At 47.1% G+C, this 16,892-nt stretch overlaps 1 protein-coding gene across 2 annotated transcripts in view; it reads right to left on the bottom strand.

Moving 5' to 3' along the window:
* The window catches only part of SHC4 (SHC adaptor protein 4), a 28,751-nt gene extending 11,922 nt beyond the window's left edge, over window positions 1-16,829 (bottom strand). For both annotated transcript variants that reach the window (XM_048317957.1, XM_048317956.1), the window contains exons 1-5: window positions 15,509-16,829; window positions 8,541-8,611; window positions 2,500-2,563; window positions 1,493-1,612; window positions 379-432 (exon numbers count right to left, since the gene is read on the bottom strand). In XM_048317957.1, coding sequence (XP_048173914.1) covers window positions 379-432; window positions 1,493-1,612; window positions 2,500-2,563; window positions 8,541-8,611; window positions 15,509-16,093 — 894 coding nt within the window. In that variant the 5' untranslated portion in view covers window positions 16,094-16,829. The remainder of the gene's footprint in view (window positions 1-378; window positions 433-1,492; window positions 1,613-2,499; window positions 2,564-8,540; window positions 8,612-15,508) is intronic.
* Window positions 16,830-16,892: the final 63 nt, after the last annotated feature.

Consider the following 16,892-nt stretch of genomic DNA (forward strand, 5'->3'; position numbering starts at 1 on the left):
AAAAATTTAGAGGTGCCAGTGCTGACAGCTTTTGTGACAAGGTATTGGATCACAGGGACCACTGAACAGATCAATTCCTATGTTCACATTCTTATTTTTAGATGCCCACGTCAGAGGGCTTTTGAATGGACTGAGGCTCACTGATGGGCAACAGGAAAGTTAATTGTATGTGTCTATTAAAGATGCACTGAGTCTATTCCACATTCCCTTTTCAATTTCAGTCCCTCCGTTTTCTTGTGTTACTGGTCATGATCCAGAAATGCAGTGTACTCTGTTATTGCTTGTGGAAGGAAGGGATGAAGCAAAGTATTTGCAGGTAACAATTATTATGTAAATTCATTATACCTGCAGAAGTGTATCTTATAAATCAATACTTACTGGGTCACCTCCAGAAGCAAATGAGATGGACTGCATGTGATGGTTGGCAATAATCTGAAAAGCATAACAGAATAGTTAAACATGCTCATGGGCCACATTAGAAGACAGCAGAACATGTCTTCATAGAACAAGCAATTAAATTCATAATAGCCCAGTTTATTAATTTATGCATATCTCATTTAGGAAGGAAGGAGATAAAAATAGGAATATTTTTGAGACTACCTGTTCATGTTTAGCAGTGTCTAGAAACCTGAGTACTCTTCCTTAAAGAGTTTCCAGAATTAATTCAACCACCAACTTCTAATTGTACCCAAAAGGAAGGGAAACCTGGTGTCCTAATCCCCTCCTGGAACAGATGTGCAATGGACAGGAGACCTCAGCACTACAAACAAAGCCCTAAGAGCTCCTTGATGCTCAGCATGGCACCAGCTCAGTGCAGGATTCCCAGAGCCAGTGAGCCAGAACTACCTCCCTGATGTTCCCCTGCTCCAGCTTGGAGCAAAACCTGCTGCTGGTCTGGGGCGAGATCATTCTGGGAGCCGATACCAACAGCTGAGGGAGGAATTGGGTGGGCAGGACAAAGATTCTTATCATATCTGCCAAGAAGGAAGGGAGCACAGCCCAGTTCTAAGCAAATCCAAGCTCTCAGGAACACACCTCAATGGAGCCTGGAGACTTCACGTCGTATAACTGATTGTACACGTGTATTACCCAGCTGTAAAACAGCTTTGAATGACACCAAAGCCAAGTTCTGACTTAGTATCTTTATCAATATTTTTTTCCTCCTAGGACTTGTCAGAAACTACAGCTGGGCCCAGTGCCTTGTTTATTAGGCACTTTACAGGCAAACACATCCAGAGAAACAGTTTGCCAAGTGCTCAAGGATCCCTCCTCATGGAACACACCATCATGAACTAAAAGGACCTGCTGCTGTATGTTCAATTCCTCCAAAGTGCTTTCATTTTTTAATTCAGAGGCATCATGTAATTCAGCTTCAACAGGGTCTGCTAAAGGGTGCTGCTTTCCCTTTGAAGGGCACAGCCTTTTGTCAGAAGCCAGGAAGAAGGAGAAAACAGTAGCATGGAAAAAAGGACACTGATTACATGTATCCTACCTGCTGTGTGTCAGCATTTATCAAAGTGAGGCTGCTTGTTGAAATGGTCAGCTTTATATTCATGCCAGAAAACTGAAGGTTACTTTTGCCAAGTACAGAAGACAGAAACTTCACTGGAGGCTTTGAACAAAGAAACAAAAGAAAGAGGCTGTCAGCCCACTCTGTGAGGGGCAGAAACATATCAAAGTCAAGTAGCTTTTACGGTATCTTATTGAAACTTTTAATGGAGAAAGGATAATGGCTTGATCGAACACAAATAGATCTTCTAACAAACATCAGCTGTGAATACAATACTGGTAGGAATGGGTTTTATGTCAACAATAGGAGAGAAAAGTTTTAAAGCAAAATCCCAGTGAGCTAAATGCTATAGCTCAGTAATTCAGAATGTGCAATTTTCCTTCTGAACTCTTCTTTGTTTCCTAAGGATGAAGTGTTTCTGGGTAAAGCAAGAAATTCCCTCATGTATTCCTTTTTCAGGAGCAAGTTCATTCCTCTTGAGCTCCACAGTTACAGAAGGAAATCAATAAGTTCCACTGGACACAACCCAACTGTAACCACTGATGTTGCCCCTCATTGCATCCCAGTTACTTAATAAAACCCATTAAACATTGCCATTTGAGCTGTGTTTAAATTTTTATATATATAAATAAGTAGCAGATAACTTCCAGTGAATCAGCTCCCTCTTCCAAACCAAAAAAAAACCCCAATTCCAAAAATTTAGCAGCCAGAGCCTTAAACTTGTAAAGCACCACACACAGCAAGGGCTGGTAGAAGCAGAACTCTGGGCAAAGCATTAATCCTGAGAAAAATAAAGCAGGGCATAGCCTGAGCCCCAAACCAAAAGGGCTAAACACCCTGCAACCAGTGCTTCCATGTTATCCAGGCTGAGTTCAGATGGATTAATATGTGCTAATTCCAGCACGGATTGAAGCCTGTTAGAGAATCATGTATCCTGCTTATCAAAAGCAGATATAGAAAAATAACTGCTAAGCTAAAACAGGATTTACCTTCCGCTTTTTTATAGCTCCATTTGTACCCGATACAGCTTCACACAGTCGGCTTATTGCTTCCCTGCAAATAAAAGAGTACAGCACAAACTGTTGGATCATTTCACATGCACCATCTGTAACAGAGCCAGCAGCTCTGCAATTTATTGTTATCAGCCCACTTATAAACACTTAAGTCTTCTGGAAGGTCTTTCACAGTTGTTTTTCTTTCTTCTTTCCTCCCACTGTTAAAAAAAAAAAAACAACCAAAAGAGCTATTTAACAAAATACAGTGATTCAGCAGCCTGGTTTGGATTGATTCTTTTTCTTCATCAAAATCGGTTTCACCTAATGAAAATTTGTTTAATAAAAAAAACTCCAAACATAACTAACCACAAGACAAACAACCTTTTTTTGTTTGTTGAAAAAGCCTTCAAACCCTTTTTCTCAGAATGGTTAATAGGTCTCTTGCTTGGCAAGAGGGGCTCCTCCCTGCTTAATCCTTCATATTTAGCACAGCAGGTGTGTGCTGACTGGGCCCAGCTGGGTGCTCTGATCGACTTTCTGGCATTTGGGATTTGTTTTAAAAAAAAACAAAACTAAACCAAAAAACAAAACAACACCCCCCTCTCAAAAAAAAAAAAAAACAAAAAACAAAAAACAAAAACCAAACCAAAAAACCAAACCAAACCAAACAAAAATACCCTAACAAAAAAACAGAACCAAAACCAAAAAACACAATAACCCAAACAACAGTGTGGAGGGGTGTGGAGGTATAATCACCTTCTCCAGTTCATTTTCAGAGCTATCAGTCCATGTCTTGTAGGAATTTCCCAAACTAAACCTTCTCTCTAGCCACTCATTCTCCTCTGCAGGTTCCTCTCAGTTCAGGCAGCAGAAGGGTAAGGCGTAAAGCACACACGGTGTTCATTTCTAGCTCAAAGATAAATCCCACACAGGATAACAGAGTGGTGTGCTGTGCCTATTTTCCACACTTGAACAAGGCAAACTGTGGCCTTTGCTCAGGCAGGTGGCTGGTTTGGACATTCAGTGGAGCACTGACAGCCCTGGTTGAGGTTAGCCCAGCAGCTGGGAAAAAACCTTTCTGCTGGCAGTCACAGGCTTTTCCTCACTGACACTTATTGCTTTGAAGTCAACAGGAAAATAGTGCCTTACTGGGCTGGGATGTGCTTTGCAAGTTTCCATAACCTTGCCTGGACATCCCGGTTGGAGCTGCAGCCCAAACCTCTCCAGCTGCCCTGGCTCTGTGCCACAGGCCCTGTCACCCTCTCAGGCTTAGGGTCCCATATTGGGCACTTCAAGCCTCAGCCTTTCTCTCATGGCTGAATTCAGACTTATCTTCCAAGCTGGGATTTTTTTGTTGTTGTTCTAAAGCAGAAGGGAATTTGTTTAATTATTTGTTTATATTATTGAATTATTATCCAAAGAGCTAATTAGGAAACGAGCTGCTTAGGAAAGTTTTTCTGTTTCCAGATCCCAGCGCGTGTGTGGGAGGAAAACACCACTGGCTTTCATCTCCTGAGAAAGTTTTGGTTCAGAAGGGCTAGAAAATATCAGGAGACCACACAATGACAAAAGGTTCCAGCCAGGTATGTCCCATGAAGCAGAGGTGCCCCAGTGAGGAGCACGGTCCCCCCAGGACCCTGCAGATCAGAGAGGAAATAAAGCCAGCCCAGTGCTGGTGAACCCCAGCATCGCTGCTGCCCCTGCTCAGTGCCCCACAGGCTGCCACACCAGTGGGCTACGTGCTTGAAGCACTGAAGATCAGTGATACACATTGAGGCTTCCTGCCAGGGAACATCCTGAGAAATTCAACCTGGACGCTGTCAAATGAATGGAGACCTCACCCACAGCAAAATATAATTAATATTTTCTGAGTGAAAACAGCAGGGAAGAAGAGGGGCCTCATTGTGGGCTACACAAGATGGAAACCCAGCCTTTTAAACACTGACCCTTCTTAGCATTTAAAGGCAAAGTACTTCCCCCTACACAACTGAAAATACCTTTTTTAAGCAAATTCCTGATACCCTTCTTGGTTAGCTCCTGTTTTATTTACCTGGTACCAGGAGGAAGGCCAAAAACGAAAAAAAAAAGAGGAAGGCATCCTGCAGGATGAACTTGCAGATTCCAATAATCAGCTTGGAAAATGAGAACTCATCTTCTCATTCAATATTAAAGGAAATTAAAATCAGAGCCAAGACATTAAGGCTACTTGGAGCCTTCAAGTCTAGCCCTACCTAGAAAGAAAACCAGATACAGAACAAATTGGAAAAACAGAGAAGTTGTCTCTTTTGGTGACAAATGAGTTCTTGTACATGTCAGGCAGCCCATGTGAAATCAAAAGTTGTAGGCAGAGATGCCAGCCACAGAGCCTGTTCTTGTACAAGTGTGTTGACTGCCCACTTCACCATACTCTGAAGCAACTGTCCAGCAAAAAGGAACCAAAATGTAGGCAAACCATTTCTACTTAATAGTTTCTATTACCTCTCTTTGGTAGGGGAAATAATCTTACAGACATTTCTTGCTGCACATGTCTGGGTGATTTTCCAAGTGATCTAACAAAACTTCACAAATATTATTTTAAAGGTGTGAAAAGCAGGAGTTTGGTAACACCTGCTGCTACAACTGAACACTTCCTACATGCAGCCATTTCCACAAACTAGAACCTGCACCACAGACTAGGAAGAAAAGAAACTCTGGATGCGTCCACGATAAACTGAAATCAGTCACCCATTTTTGGTATCCATAAGCCTTTAGACTAGTTGGGTTTGGTTTTTTTTTTCCTTTTTCAGGCCTGCTCAGAAGTACAGTCCACAGGTTTTCTCTAGGTCTGCAGCCCTGGAGTGAAACCTGTGGCAGACACGGCTCCTGCTCTTCCCAGAGCGTGCCCGTGCGGGAGAACGCCTGTGGGCAGCAACACTGAGCTGCTTTGTTTATTGTTCCCCCAAAACGAGAATAAAGGACGAAAGATGGGCTGATGTAAGCAAGCAAGCATGCTGTTGAGGATTTGCTTTTAAGCATCTAGGGCCCTGCCTACACCATGTAACAGAAAGGGATTATGTGGCTCAACAAAGTTGAAATTAATCTTCCAAACAAAGTCAGCCTTCTTCCAGCAGCCCTCCCCGGCTGCACATTTCAGATGCCCTTCACCCCTCACTGCCTGACCATTTTCGGGTTTGCATGTTAATGTCCCAATCCAAGATGCAGAAACCCTTTTCCCAGAAATGCCCAAATTTGATGACTGATAATCAGCTTGATTTAACAGAAGTGGGAAATGTGTAAGAGGAAAAGAGCTGAAGGGCTGGACAAGAGAAGAACATATCAGGGTCCAGCTAAGGCAGGACCCGCCACAGCACAAGGGTGACAACCCAAACACATCTTGTATCCAGAACAGCAAGCACAGGCTAACCATTACAAAAAAAATACAAAGCCCCTCAAGCAGAAGAATCTGTTACCCTTATTGTTATTTCTTGGTGTTACTTTTCTCATCTACACAGAGTTTGAGATCACAGATTTCTGCAAAATGGGAGGGATGTCCTAAGAACAAGTAAGTTGGGTCATGGGCGGGCAACAGCAGAGAGCTGGAAAACAAGCAGTGGAATCTCCTCTGCCAACCTCCTCACCCCACAGCCACCGAGGGTGAAGAGCACCTCAGTGCCCAGCCCTTCCCTTGCTGCACTGTGGTCATTTGGCCACACAGCACCTCTACACCCCATGGTCATTCATAGCACTGGAGAGGCCACTTTCTGCCTTCCCTAACCATGTGCCTGCCAAGCAACTGAAAATGCAAGTCCAGCAAGAAAACAGAAAGTAAATCCTCCATGTTCATGCCTTTGGATGCCTCACTGCACTTTTGGCAAACATGAGTTTGTTGATCTTTCCAACATTCATAAGGTAGATAAATAACATCTTCAATTTTAGATAACATGAGGTAACTAAGCATGCACATACATATAAAGCAAGGAAGGGTGCAGACATAACTAGAGACCCTTTCTACCTCACCTCAAAACAGAAGATGCCTCTTCGTTTAGTGCAATGCCGTCAAAGTAAAAATATTTTTTACCCCAGTTCAATAACAGGCACGATTAAAATGGGATAATTTCCAGCAGCTCCTTGGTTGGTGCATTGTGCATGTCTCTATAAACTTACTCCCCTGAGAGAACAATAGGGGAATAATCAATGTTATCTTTGCTCCAGTCAGCTTGTCATTGATCGAACTTTAAAGTTTGCATGCGTGAGCTCAGCACTTCAGCATCTGGTTTGCAAACAGTTTAAGTTTTGAATTTCTCGTGTTAAGGTCAGCAGTGGCATTTTTTTTAGGTGATGGAAATACTTCCATTGTTAAATTTTGACATAGTTCTGCTTAACAAAACCTTACTATCTGGCCCAAATTTAAGTTGCCAAGCTCTTGTCACGCAGTAATTCATATTCATTATTTTCCAGACAAACCATCCAAAGCTCTGTTCTCTCAGCACAGCAGCACACACACCTCTTGCAAACAGGAGATAACCTCACCCTCTAGCTGAGCTGTGAAGAACTGAGTGGCCTGGGCTTTGGGCTCAGTGTATTACATGGCTCTTCTCGGTCAGGAAAGGACTCACCTGAGGGAAGAATAGTGGTATCTCAGGCACTTCTTGATACCCACATGCAGGAACTGGGTGAGTGTGTGCTTATGCCAGTTGTAAATGTCAACAACTGCTGATTCTGAATATAAAACAAACAGGACAGCTTTAAAGTGAAGTCTATGGGCACTGAAGGACTCAGGTTTTTCAGTTCCGTTCAGCTGGTAAGTCTGGGAGCCAACAAGTATAAATGCAACACTAATCTCTTCATGTTGCTTTCCTTTCTTCATGACTTCTTTGATACAAACTTGAGCAAGCAAAACAGCATCGGAAAATCTCCTGCCAGCAGGAAGGAAAAGCTGGGCAGGCACAGGAAGCCTCAGCCACACTCCTGGCATCCTCAGCATGAACTGTGCCAGAGAAGCAGCAGAGAAGACAAGGGAGCATGTCTAAGGCCAGGTCAATATAACCTGCACCCACCCATGTCTCCAAAAAGCCTTTGGAGGTGCTGGGCTGCTGGGGCTGCCTGGCAGAGCGCTAGTCCTGACTGCTGGACCGTGAGCACATTGCAGCAGCACACAGCACTCAGAGCTGGAAAGAGGGTGATTGTTTTGAAAACTCAAACACTCCTGCAGCGCCAGACTTGCAAGAATAAATGTAAAAAGAAAATTTTGCTTTTCTGTTTCTGACAGGACATTTCAGCCACCCCACAGGCATGGGGGTACTAACAATCTACACCCAGAAACTGGCAGCAGTCTGCAACAGAAGTTGCAAAGTTCTCAAAAGACCACAAAATATTTCACATTTAAACCACATCCCCAGCTGTATCTGAAAATGAAATATTAATCTTTATCTGATTTGCAGCCTAAAAACTTGGGCTTGCAGTACAGATGGAAACAGCTGTATTTCAACATGCTTTCCTTGTGACTCCACCTCCAGCTGTGCCTGGTCTCGGTGCAGATGGGGTCAAGCGATGTCATACATCTGATAAAAATTCATTAGATGACCTTGCTAGATTGAGGGACTGATGGCACTTTCTGCATCAGGAGTGAAGCAGCGTGGCAGAGAGACCCATGAGGGTCCTGGCTCTCCACCTTGGCCACGGCACCCACAGGCACGGCAGCAGCAGTGGGTTTCCCCTGTGCAGGCAGCGCCGAGCCCACGTGCACAGCCCGGCTGCTGCCAGTCCCCAGCTGGCTGTGGCTGTCTGCTCTGTGCTGCCACTGCAGAGGGAGGCTCACTGAGACAGAAGAACTGGGAGAGGAATTACGTCTGTGCCCGAAACAATTCATTTTCCAATGCAAATAGCCTATTGTAATGATCAAATAATTCAAATCATCACTTAGGAAAAAACAAAACAAAACATGCGAACTCCTATTCAGAATTGTCTCAGAGCTTGGCACACACCCTCAGCTTTATACAGAAATTAGCACTCAGGCTTTTCATTCTTGGTCTGAATCTGAGTTTTATACCACCCACCTGGTGACTTGTGTTCGCGTGCCAAAGTCCAGGGATCTCATTGACTGTAGCACTTCAATACAGCCCATGTACTATGGAAAACAGACAGAGAAAAGGGAGTACTGTTAATATCTGGTACACAAGTAAGAGAAGGATCACAGGAGGAAGCAAATGTGATTACTGTCCACTAAGTTTATGCAGAACCACAGCCTAAATGGAAAATCAAATCAGCCATCCTAAAGCTGCTTCCTAAATAGATCTTGTTTTACTAAAAGTGTAGAGAAGAGCAATAAAGATACCAATGGCTTAAACACCATAGCACAAAAAAAAAAAAAAAAAGGTAAAGCACTCTGGGGACACAAAATCCAATTATTCCTTTTTTTCATTTCTGCTTACTCTCACTTATTAGCCTGTGAGACTGAGCTGGGAGGAATACATGAGGAAATACTGGAGAGAACAGAGTCCTCAGGAGCAGAGAGGCTCTGGAAGCCCCACGAGACCAATGCACTCAGAGCCCCCCTGCAGAAGAGCTGAGTGTCCCTTCAGAGAGCAGAGGCATTACAGGCCACGAGGAAAACCACTGGCTCCACACTGCTACATGTCTGATGACAAATAACCTCTGCAGAAGATGAAAGATGTGAAGTTGCAATTCCAGCTCGTAGCAACAGCTCTTAAGAGCCTACACTATAAACTGACCTGCTCTTATTAAAGGCTGACTGCCACACTTCTGTTGTATGGAACAGAGCTGGGGCTTTTTCTATACTCATTTGGGATTTGCATAAGACTAATTCTCAGAAATATCAAGGATGTGATGGCATATCCCCAAACATATCTCACTAATCCTTCAGCATTTCTGTGAATGTCCATCCCTCTGTTGTTGAAGCAGTCTGATCTCTTCATTTCAACAGGCTGGCATACGTCTGGGTCTCTCATTTTTCCTCTTGGCACCATCCTGCAGTGCTCACACAGTGCCCAGAGGCTGCAGTCACAGCCTGCCTGTGCAGACCTCTCCTTCACGAAGTCAAAGCTTCTGGGACACAGAGACAACTTGGCAAACCCAGGCAGGGACGTGCATGCTCTGTCCCCTTGTCTGAACAGAGGGAGAAAGCATTCTGTGTCAGAGAAAGGTACCGTATTTAGTTCCTGTGCCTCATTTTGCCTGTAAATCAATTTTTCTGCTGGGCCATTCAGAGAGGGTTGGGTCTAGGTATCTGTTTCAGCTTTGGAGACTTTCAGAAATGAATGTATGTGTGAAAAAGAGAACATTATATGTGCAGTCAGGGATTCCACAACAATTGTATTATCCCTATTTTGCTTTCTTTCCAGATAGCAATGTAACCCTTGGGAGAACTCCAGAATTAGGTCAGAGACCTGGAAGAACATCAATAAGAATCTGAAAGGTTGGCAGAACTGCTTCCCTAATGAACATTTAATGACTTTGAGAGCTATCTGCCTTGTTAAAGATATTCCTGCTTAACAGGAACGAAGCAAATGTGGAAAATATGTCCAGAGCCTCAGCTTGTAGCACAGCAACGACCTCTGATCCTACAGTATAAGGTCAAGCATCCTGTGAGCTGGTTGGCTGCTCCTCTATCCTTGAAAAAAGAAAAATTTAGAGGAGTAGGTGAGTCATATGCTGATAAGTGAGTCCCCATTGCATCCTGAACAGATGCGTGGGAAGCTACTCTAAGCAAAGATGAAAAATCAATATTAGGTTTTTGCATAAGTGACCCTGAGTGAAGCTGAACTTATCAATGATTCACAAAAGACCTTTTTTTTTTTTTTCCCTTTAAAAGCCTGCGTAGGGAAGTGCATTAACATGGCACCTCACTGCATCTCTCATTTATTTCAGCTGTTGTTGGTTATCTGACGTGGTGCAGCTCGTGATGGCTGAACCTTCACTTCACAGTATGAGGGTACAGAGAACCAGCAGAGCCTTGGGCAGGGGGACGATGTGGGGCTGGGGCAGAGGAAGTCAGGGTCACAGAGCCTGGGAGAAGCCTATGGAGCACACCAAAGGACAATGGAATACCAGAAGCCTATTCAAGAAAACAAAAGACATTCTCCAAGGAAGAAAAAAATAATTAACAAATAAACAAGGAAAATATTAACCCCTCAATAGCAAAATCTCAGAAGCAGCACAACCAATGTATGAGGGAAAGGGGAAGGCAGGGGAGAAGGACAATGTTTGTCTCAGAGACTTCTGCACCCAAACTCCAGTTCAGGTGGTGCCCCTACTCCCTGTCCTGTACACCCCAAACAGCAGCTGCCACAGAAACCCAACAGGCTTCTCTGGTGATGCAGGGTCGAGGCCAACTCATCTTTCCTGCTGCAGGGAAGGTTAAACTAAAGCATGGGCAGGGCAGCAACCACAGGTGCCTGGGACAGGAAGCCACAGCAGCCCACAGCTCTTGCCCCAGCCCAAGCTATTCACCAGGTACTTTTGTGATAACCAGGTCCAAAAGTGGTGTCCAAGGAGGGGTGTTCATCTTCTGAAGCTCACAGAGGGAGGCAAGACCCAGGTCACCGAGCTGCTGGGCAAGTTGGGGGAAGCTGGACACAGGCCCAAGGGTGCACTAACCAGCCTGGGGCAACGAGCACAGATGTAACTGCAGAATTCAGCTACCTATAGAAAATAAAACAGCAACAGTGAAACAAGCCAAGGGCTGAAGACCTGATATTGCTAATGAAAGCAGATGCTGAACCCACTGTTCTGTCAGCAGCAGGATGGAGAGCTTTTGCCAAGACAAGCTGCAGCTCTTGGGAGGGAAAGGAAAGACTCTCTGGCCCCTGCTGGAAAGGGAACAGCTCCACTAACAGCAACATGTGCAGAGATATCCCATCTGCAGAGATATCCCATCTGCCTGCAAGGGGCTGTGGAGAGCACTGGCACCAGGAACTGCTTTGTCCCTTGGGGTTTGAATACAGAGCGTGATCGGGGGCCGGCTGCCATTTCCCCACACCACCAGGATGGCAGGGAGGTGGTGGAAGAGAACAGCAGTTATTGAAGATGCACACACCTTTTCACATCCATTTACATGAGATGACAGAAAGTGGCTGCAAACAGGATGAGGGACTGTGTGGGAGGGGATGTGAAGGCACTAGGTAGGGCCAGTGTGAATAAGCAGCACATGGCAGGACAATGCAGAGTGCCAGGCTCAGGAACCTGTTGTGAGATTTCTCTGTTTTCACCCTGGCAGCCAACACCAGGAGCCAGCCAGGGGTGTGGGGAATGAGCAAAGCACAATTACTGTAGTTTTTGTCAGGAAGTTTTCTCAGCCCTTCCTTAGGGCCTGTGGTAGCCTTGGGGTTGGAAAGCCACTGTGCCCACTGGAAAGCAGAGACCACCAGAGCTCCCCTGGCAGTGGCACTGCTCCTGCCAGCACACAGACTCCACTGTGCCAGTCAGCTCAGCTGCTCATCCTGCCTCACACAGCAGGATTTACTGGGCTGGGGTAAGTGCTCCATAACGCTGTTAGCCGCCACCAGTCAGGCAGCTAATGAAGAACTTTGGCCCAGGTTTGTGCCCTGCAGGACATTCAATCGGCTCATTCCTCAGCCTGAACCACACTGGTTTCCTCCAGCAAACACCAACTCCATCCAGATCCAAAATCAAAGGCAGCAGAACCTCTCCCATTCCCATCACGGGAAGTGGAGAGGCCAAGGCAGCCCACAGCAGCAGTGCACAGCACTGCAGACGTGGGTGGTACCCCCGGGGCACCTGTGAGACAGCGCAAAATCCGGGCAGAACCAGCTGAAAAGCAGACTAGATACCTTCAAGGATGAAAAGAGCCCATTAAAGATCATTAAGCACAAAAAACCCCCACCAGTAGTTTGCCGGTGCTAGCCTAGCTCTCCTCACGTGCTCGCCCTGCTCTCATCTTCCCCCCTGCAGCAGCAGCGGTGCAGACAGACAGACAGACAGGCCCTTGGTCTGTCCCACTCCTCGTGCCCACGCAGCACAGCCTCTTCCCTAAGGGCAGCAAGCCAGGGCTTTTTGTGATGAAGAATAGCTTTTGATAAATGAAATTTTTTCTGGGGAGGTCTGACCGTTTTATTCAAAGGCTTTTAATTTTTAAATATATCTCGAGGAAAAAAAAAAAAAAAAAAAACAACAGGGAAGTCATAAATGCAGCCATAAAGAAATATTTTCCCTGTCTTTTTAGTTTTGTGCTGAAAGACCACTTTCTGCATCCCTGCACTCGGGCCAGGTCTCTAACAGAATCGTTCCCAATCCACCCTGCCCCCGTTCTCCGGCTGTGACAAAGCAAATGGCCTGAAAACACGCAGGTTTCTGTGAGAATCGGTTCCCCGGAGAGGCGCGTGTGCCCCGCGGGCGATGCCGCGGAGCCGAGGCGCGTTCCCGCGGAGCCTAGGCGCGCACCCGCGGGCGCTGCGGGGCTGCTCAAAGCCCAAACCCCGAGCCCGGCACGCTTCAGTCCCGAGCCCCCGGCGCATGATTCACAGCTGCGGCTCTGAAGCCATGAATCACCGGAGCCCATCTCCTTCCTGCGAGAGCCCGGCTGTGCACACGCGTGTAGTTATTTATTTACGACGGGCGATGCAGAGCAGCTCTCCGGGTGCAGTGTCAGGGTGCTGAGCGCCAGGGAAGTGGCTACAGCTGAAATAGCACAATATTTCCCTGCCCTGAACCTGGGAGAGGCGCTGGTGGCAACCTAGGACCAGGAAAGGGCTGCCCTGGACCCCTTTCCCCACACAGAGGCAGGGAGCAACTGCTCCAGGCTGACCAGTGGCATCCTTCATGGACAACAGGACTCTGCAGGGCACTGGTGCCCACGTGCACTTTCAGGGAGCAGTTCATGTCATTCTGAACTTCCATGTTAGAAATAGTCAGGCTCCTTTTAATCTAGAGACATGTAACTGATTTTAGATATATATGATGGCATTATGTGTATGCGTTCGCCATCAAACCGCTAGCAGAGGATCAACCTGTACGTCGGTAAAACCCCTTTAAGACAAAGGATGCTGCAAACAACCTTCACCATATTATTTTAAAGTGTAATGGTATTGTAATGAAATATCTGGCAATAGTATTTCCTTTTCACATTTTAGTTAAGTAGCACATTTTTAAAACCAATCATCTTTCAAAGACTCGTGCTTTGATTTAAGCTCAGGCACAGAGCCTTACTCCATGTTAGGTCCAGTAAACATCATCCTTGCTGTTCTCAGAGAAACCACTGGTGCAGGACAGTGCTAAGAGCCAGATCTCATCCTCCTGCTCAGGAGCAGCCACCTCCCTGGCACTCCCTGACAAGCAAGAGTGAGGATGGCAAGTGCCTCTTGGAATATTCCTCAGGCTCATCACAGCCATGACAAACACCAGCAGGAAAGATAAGTGCCATGGCCACTATGGGCACTATTTAGATACACCCTCAGCTCCAGATGGGCAGCATTGTGGGAAGGTGTGTAATGGGTAGAATGTGAACAAGGACATGGTAAATATCCCCCTCGTAAAGCCAGCAGCAATCTGCATACAAACTGTGTTTTGAAACATAACAGCGTGAGAATCAGAGCTGTCCAGGCTCCTCTTAAAATATTAATATTTGGGCTCTTTGTTATTTGCACGAGCATTTTGGGGGACCAGGTGCTCTTGTGGGTCTCAGCTTCCTCATCAGGCCTGGGTGACACATGGCTGTGAGACAGGTGCCCTGTCACACCCAGCCACAACTGCCTCCCCCAGGGGATGCAATGAGCCCAGCACTTCCTCTTTTTAAAACAACACCAAGAAAATTTCTGCCTCTCTCCAGTCTGCAGGGGACAGCTTCTGCCCTATGGCATTTCTTTAATTCACCACATTATTGCCTTTCTAAAATAAATGTAGATCCTTTCCATGTAATTGTTGAATCCTCCTCAGACTCTGATTATGCTGTTAAGGCCAAAGATCTCTGGCACAATAGATCAGCGGTCTCAATAACGTAGGTCTGACCCGCCTCCTAGAAGGGTCTCTGCTGAGATCCCAACAATCCCATGCCCCAAAAGGGCACAAGAAGCTGGATGGGGAGAGTGAGTGTCTCCAAACACACAGGAGGGAGGGCAAGGGCCAGGGCGAGAGGGTAAGGACTGGAAGCAGCTCCAACTGCTCAGCCCTTGGTCTCTTGGCCCTGCTTTGCCTCCTGGTGACACCATGCCTCTGCACCATACTCCTGCCATGCTGCAGCCCTGGCCACTTCCCAGCCCATCTGAGGCTTCCTCACCAGCTCCTGAAGAAGCCTGGTGGTCTCTGGGGAAATGAGCACCTTGCTCATCCTCTCACCTTGCCCATCCTCTGATGCTGAAATGCCCAAACCCCTATTCTACTTATTTACCAACCTGCTGCTATTGCTAAAGGGGCTAGTTAAAAAGAACACCGAGAGTTTGGCCAGGACATGTCAGCAATGTTCTTGCAGCTCTCCTTGGGCAGATTCCTGAAGGCTCACAGCCATGGGAACAACATAAGCAGGAAGATGCAGGGAAGAACATCTCCCTGTTGCGTTGTGAGGCTCCGGCCAGGGAACCCCCTTTGGAGATACTGCCCGTGAAAGGAAGAGCAGCAGAAAACCTTACTGGAAATACAACCTGGGCAGTGCCTGCCCCACAGCCTCCCTGACAAATATGTCGGCAGTGTGGGCCAGAATGCGTCCAGTGCGTGGAGCTGCTCTGTGAGGGATGGGGAGCCCTTTCATGGGCCTCCTTTTCCCTCCAACACACATTTCAGGCCAGAGTAACCCGTTTTCGTTGCAGCTCAGCAGCACTCCTCAGAAAGTCTACAGATAGTCCTTTGGAATTGGATGTTGTGTTACCTCTGGAAGCAGCTGGGGTGCTTTTAGCTCCCTCAGTTCAACGCCACAGCCCTACGTACACCAGAAGACAGGAAATACACGGGAGAATTCAGTATTTCGGGGCATGGACTCTAGAGGCGGGAAAATGGAGGTCACCCAGCTGAGCTGTTAGCTCTGTCAGAGAATGGAAGCCCAGGGAGAAGTACTCACCCGCACACTGTAGGTGGCTCCTGGCTCCTGGCTGGACGTGCTTTCATTGCTCTGTGCGAGGCCCCTGTCCTGCCTGGCCACAGGAGCGGGCTCCTCAGCTCCCCGCACAGCGCAGCCGCCCGCTGGCTTTGGGGTTAGGAGCAGCTTGTCCAGGTCTGGCTGGGGATACGAGGCCGACAGGCAGCTGATCTCAGGCGAGGTTGGGCTGCTCGGGATGGTAACGCACTCCGTGAGTTTAATTCGCGGCACCTCTTTCGTTCCCAGGCAGAAGCTTTTCAGCCCCGGCAGATTTGACGGGTTGGCAAGTTTAATGTTGGCCATCCGGGGGATCAGCGTGCACAGCGTGGTGCAGGCGTCCTGTGGCCCCAAGGAGACATCTTCTGTCAGTAAGTTGGGTGTTGAAGAATGGGAAGAGGAGGAAGAACCTTTGATATTTAAAGACGTATTTTGTGTACCTTCATCTAGGGAGGTTATGGAATCATTCCTGAATCGGCTGTACTTAGCCCTGTGCAGCATTCCTGGATGTCTGAATAACCCTACGTACAGGACGTGTCCACCGAGGCTCTGCTGGCTGCGTTCCCTCATAGCCTTGGCAGATCTGTAACTGGATATTCTTGCATAAATTGGCTCTTGTAGATAAATTATATGGAAATCAAGCAAGTCAAACAATTTTCAAAACAGAAACCTATTGGATATTTTTGCTGACTCCCTCTTGAATGGTTTCTTTTCCTCAATGGACAAGGTTTAAAACTGCATGGACATCTGGCATTTTGTAAGCAGTAATAAAAGCAGCATACAGGAAAGCACATCGGTGGTGTAGCACCTTAAGCTGAAGAGCCACTCTCCAAACCTGCCTTCATTCCTGCCTCAAGACAGGCACTAAATCCCACCTAGCTCTGAAGACTCACAGCTGTAGCATCAATAATTGCGGAGTCCTGGCTGCAGCGAAAGCTCAAGCATATTCCACACAAAGCAGAGCAAGACAGCTACGAGCCCAAACGTATTTTCAGACCGGCATGAACCCCGTAAGGTGCCCGGCTCTCTGCACTTCCATCGCCGCTGCCTCAGAGGCGAAGAGCATCCCCGCGCTGCAGCTCCTGCCCCGCCGTCAGGCTCAAACCCAGGATTCTTCGAAAAACACTGAGCAGCGTCGGTCTCGCTAATTCCTGCTGGAAAGTCCTTCAGCACCATAATAATCCCGAAACAACCGAATATTCCTGCGGCTCCGGGGCCGTTTCCCGCAGCGCCGCGGGGCAGCAGCTCCGCAGCGCCCGGGCCGCCCCCGCCGCAGCCCCGGTCGCCGCCGCCGCCGCCGGTTTTATGAATGAAGTTTTTTTTTGTGAATGGGCTCGGCGCGTGCGGGCGGGCAGCGCCGTGAATGGCG

The sequence above is a fragment of the Corvus hawaiiensis genome, chromosome 13 (assembly GCF_020740725.1).
Source record: "Corvus hawaiiensis isolate bCorHaw1 chromosome 13, bCorHaw1.pri.cur, whole genome shotgun sequence".
NCBI lineage: Eukaryota > Metazoa > Chordata > Aves > Passeriformes > Corvidae > Corvus > Corvus hawaiiensis.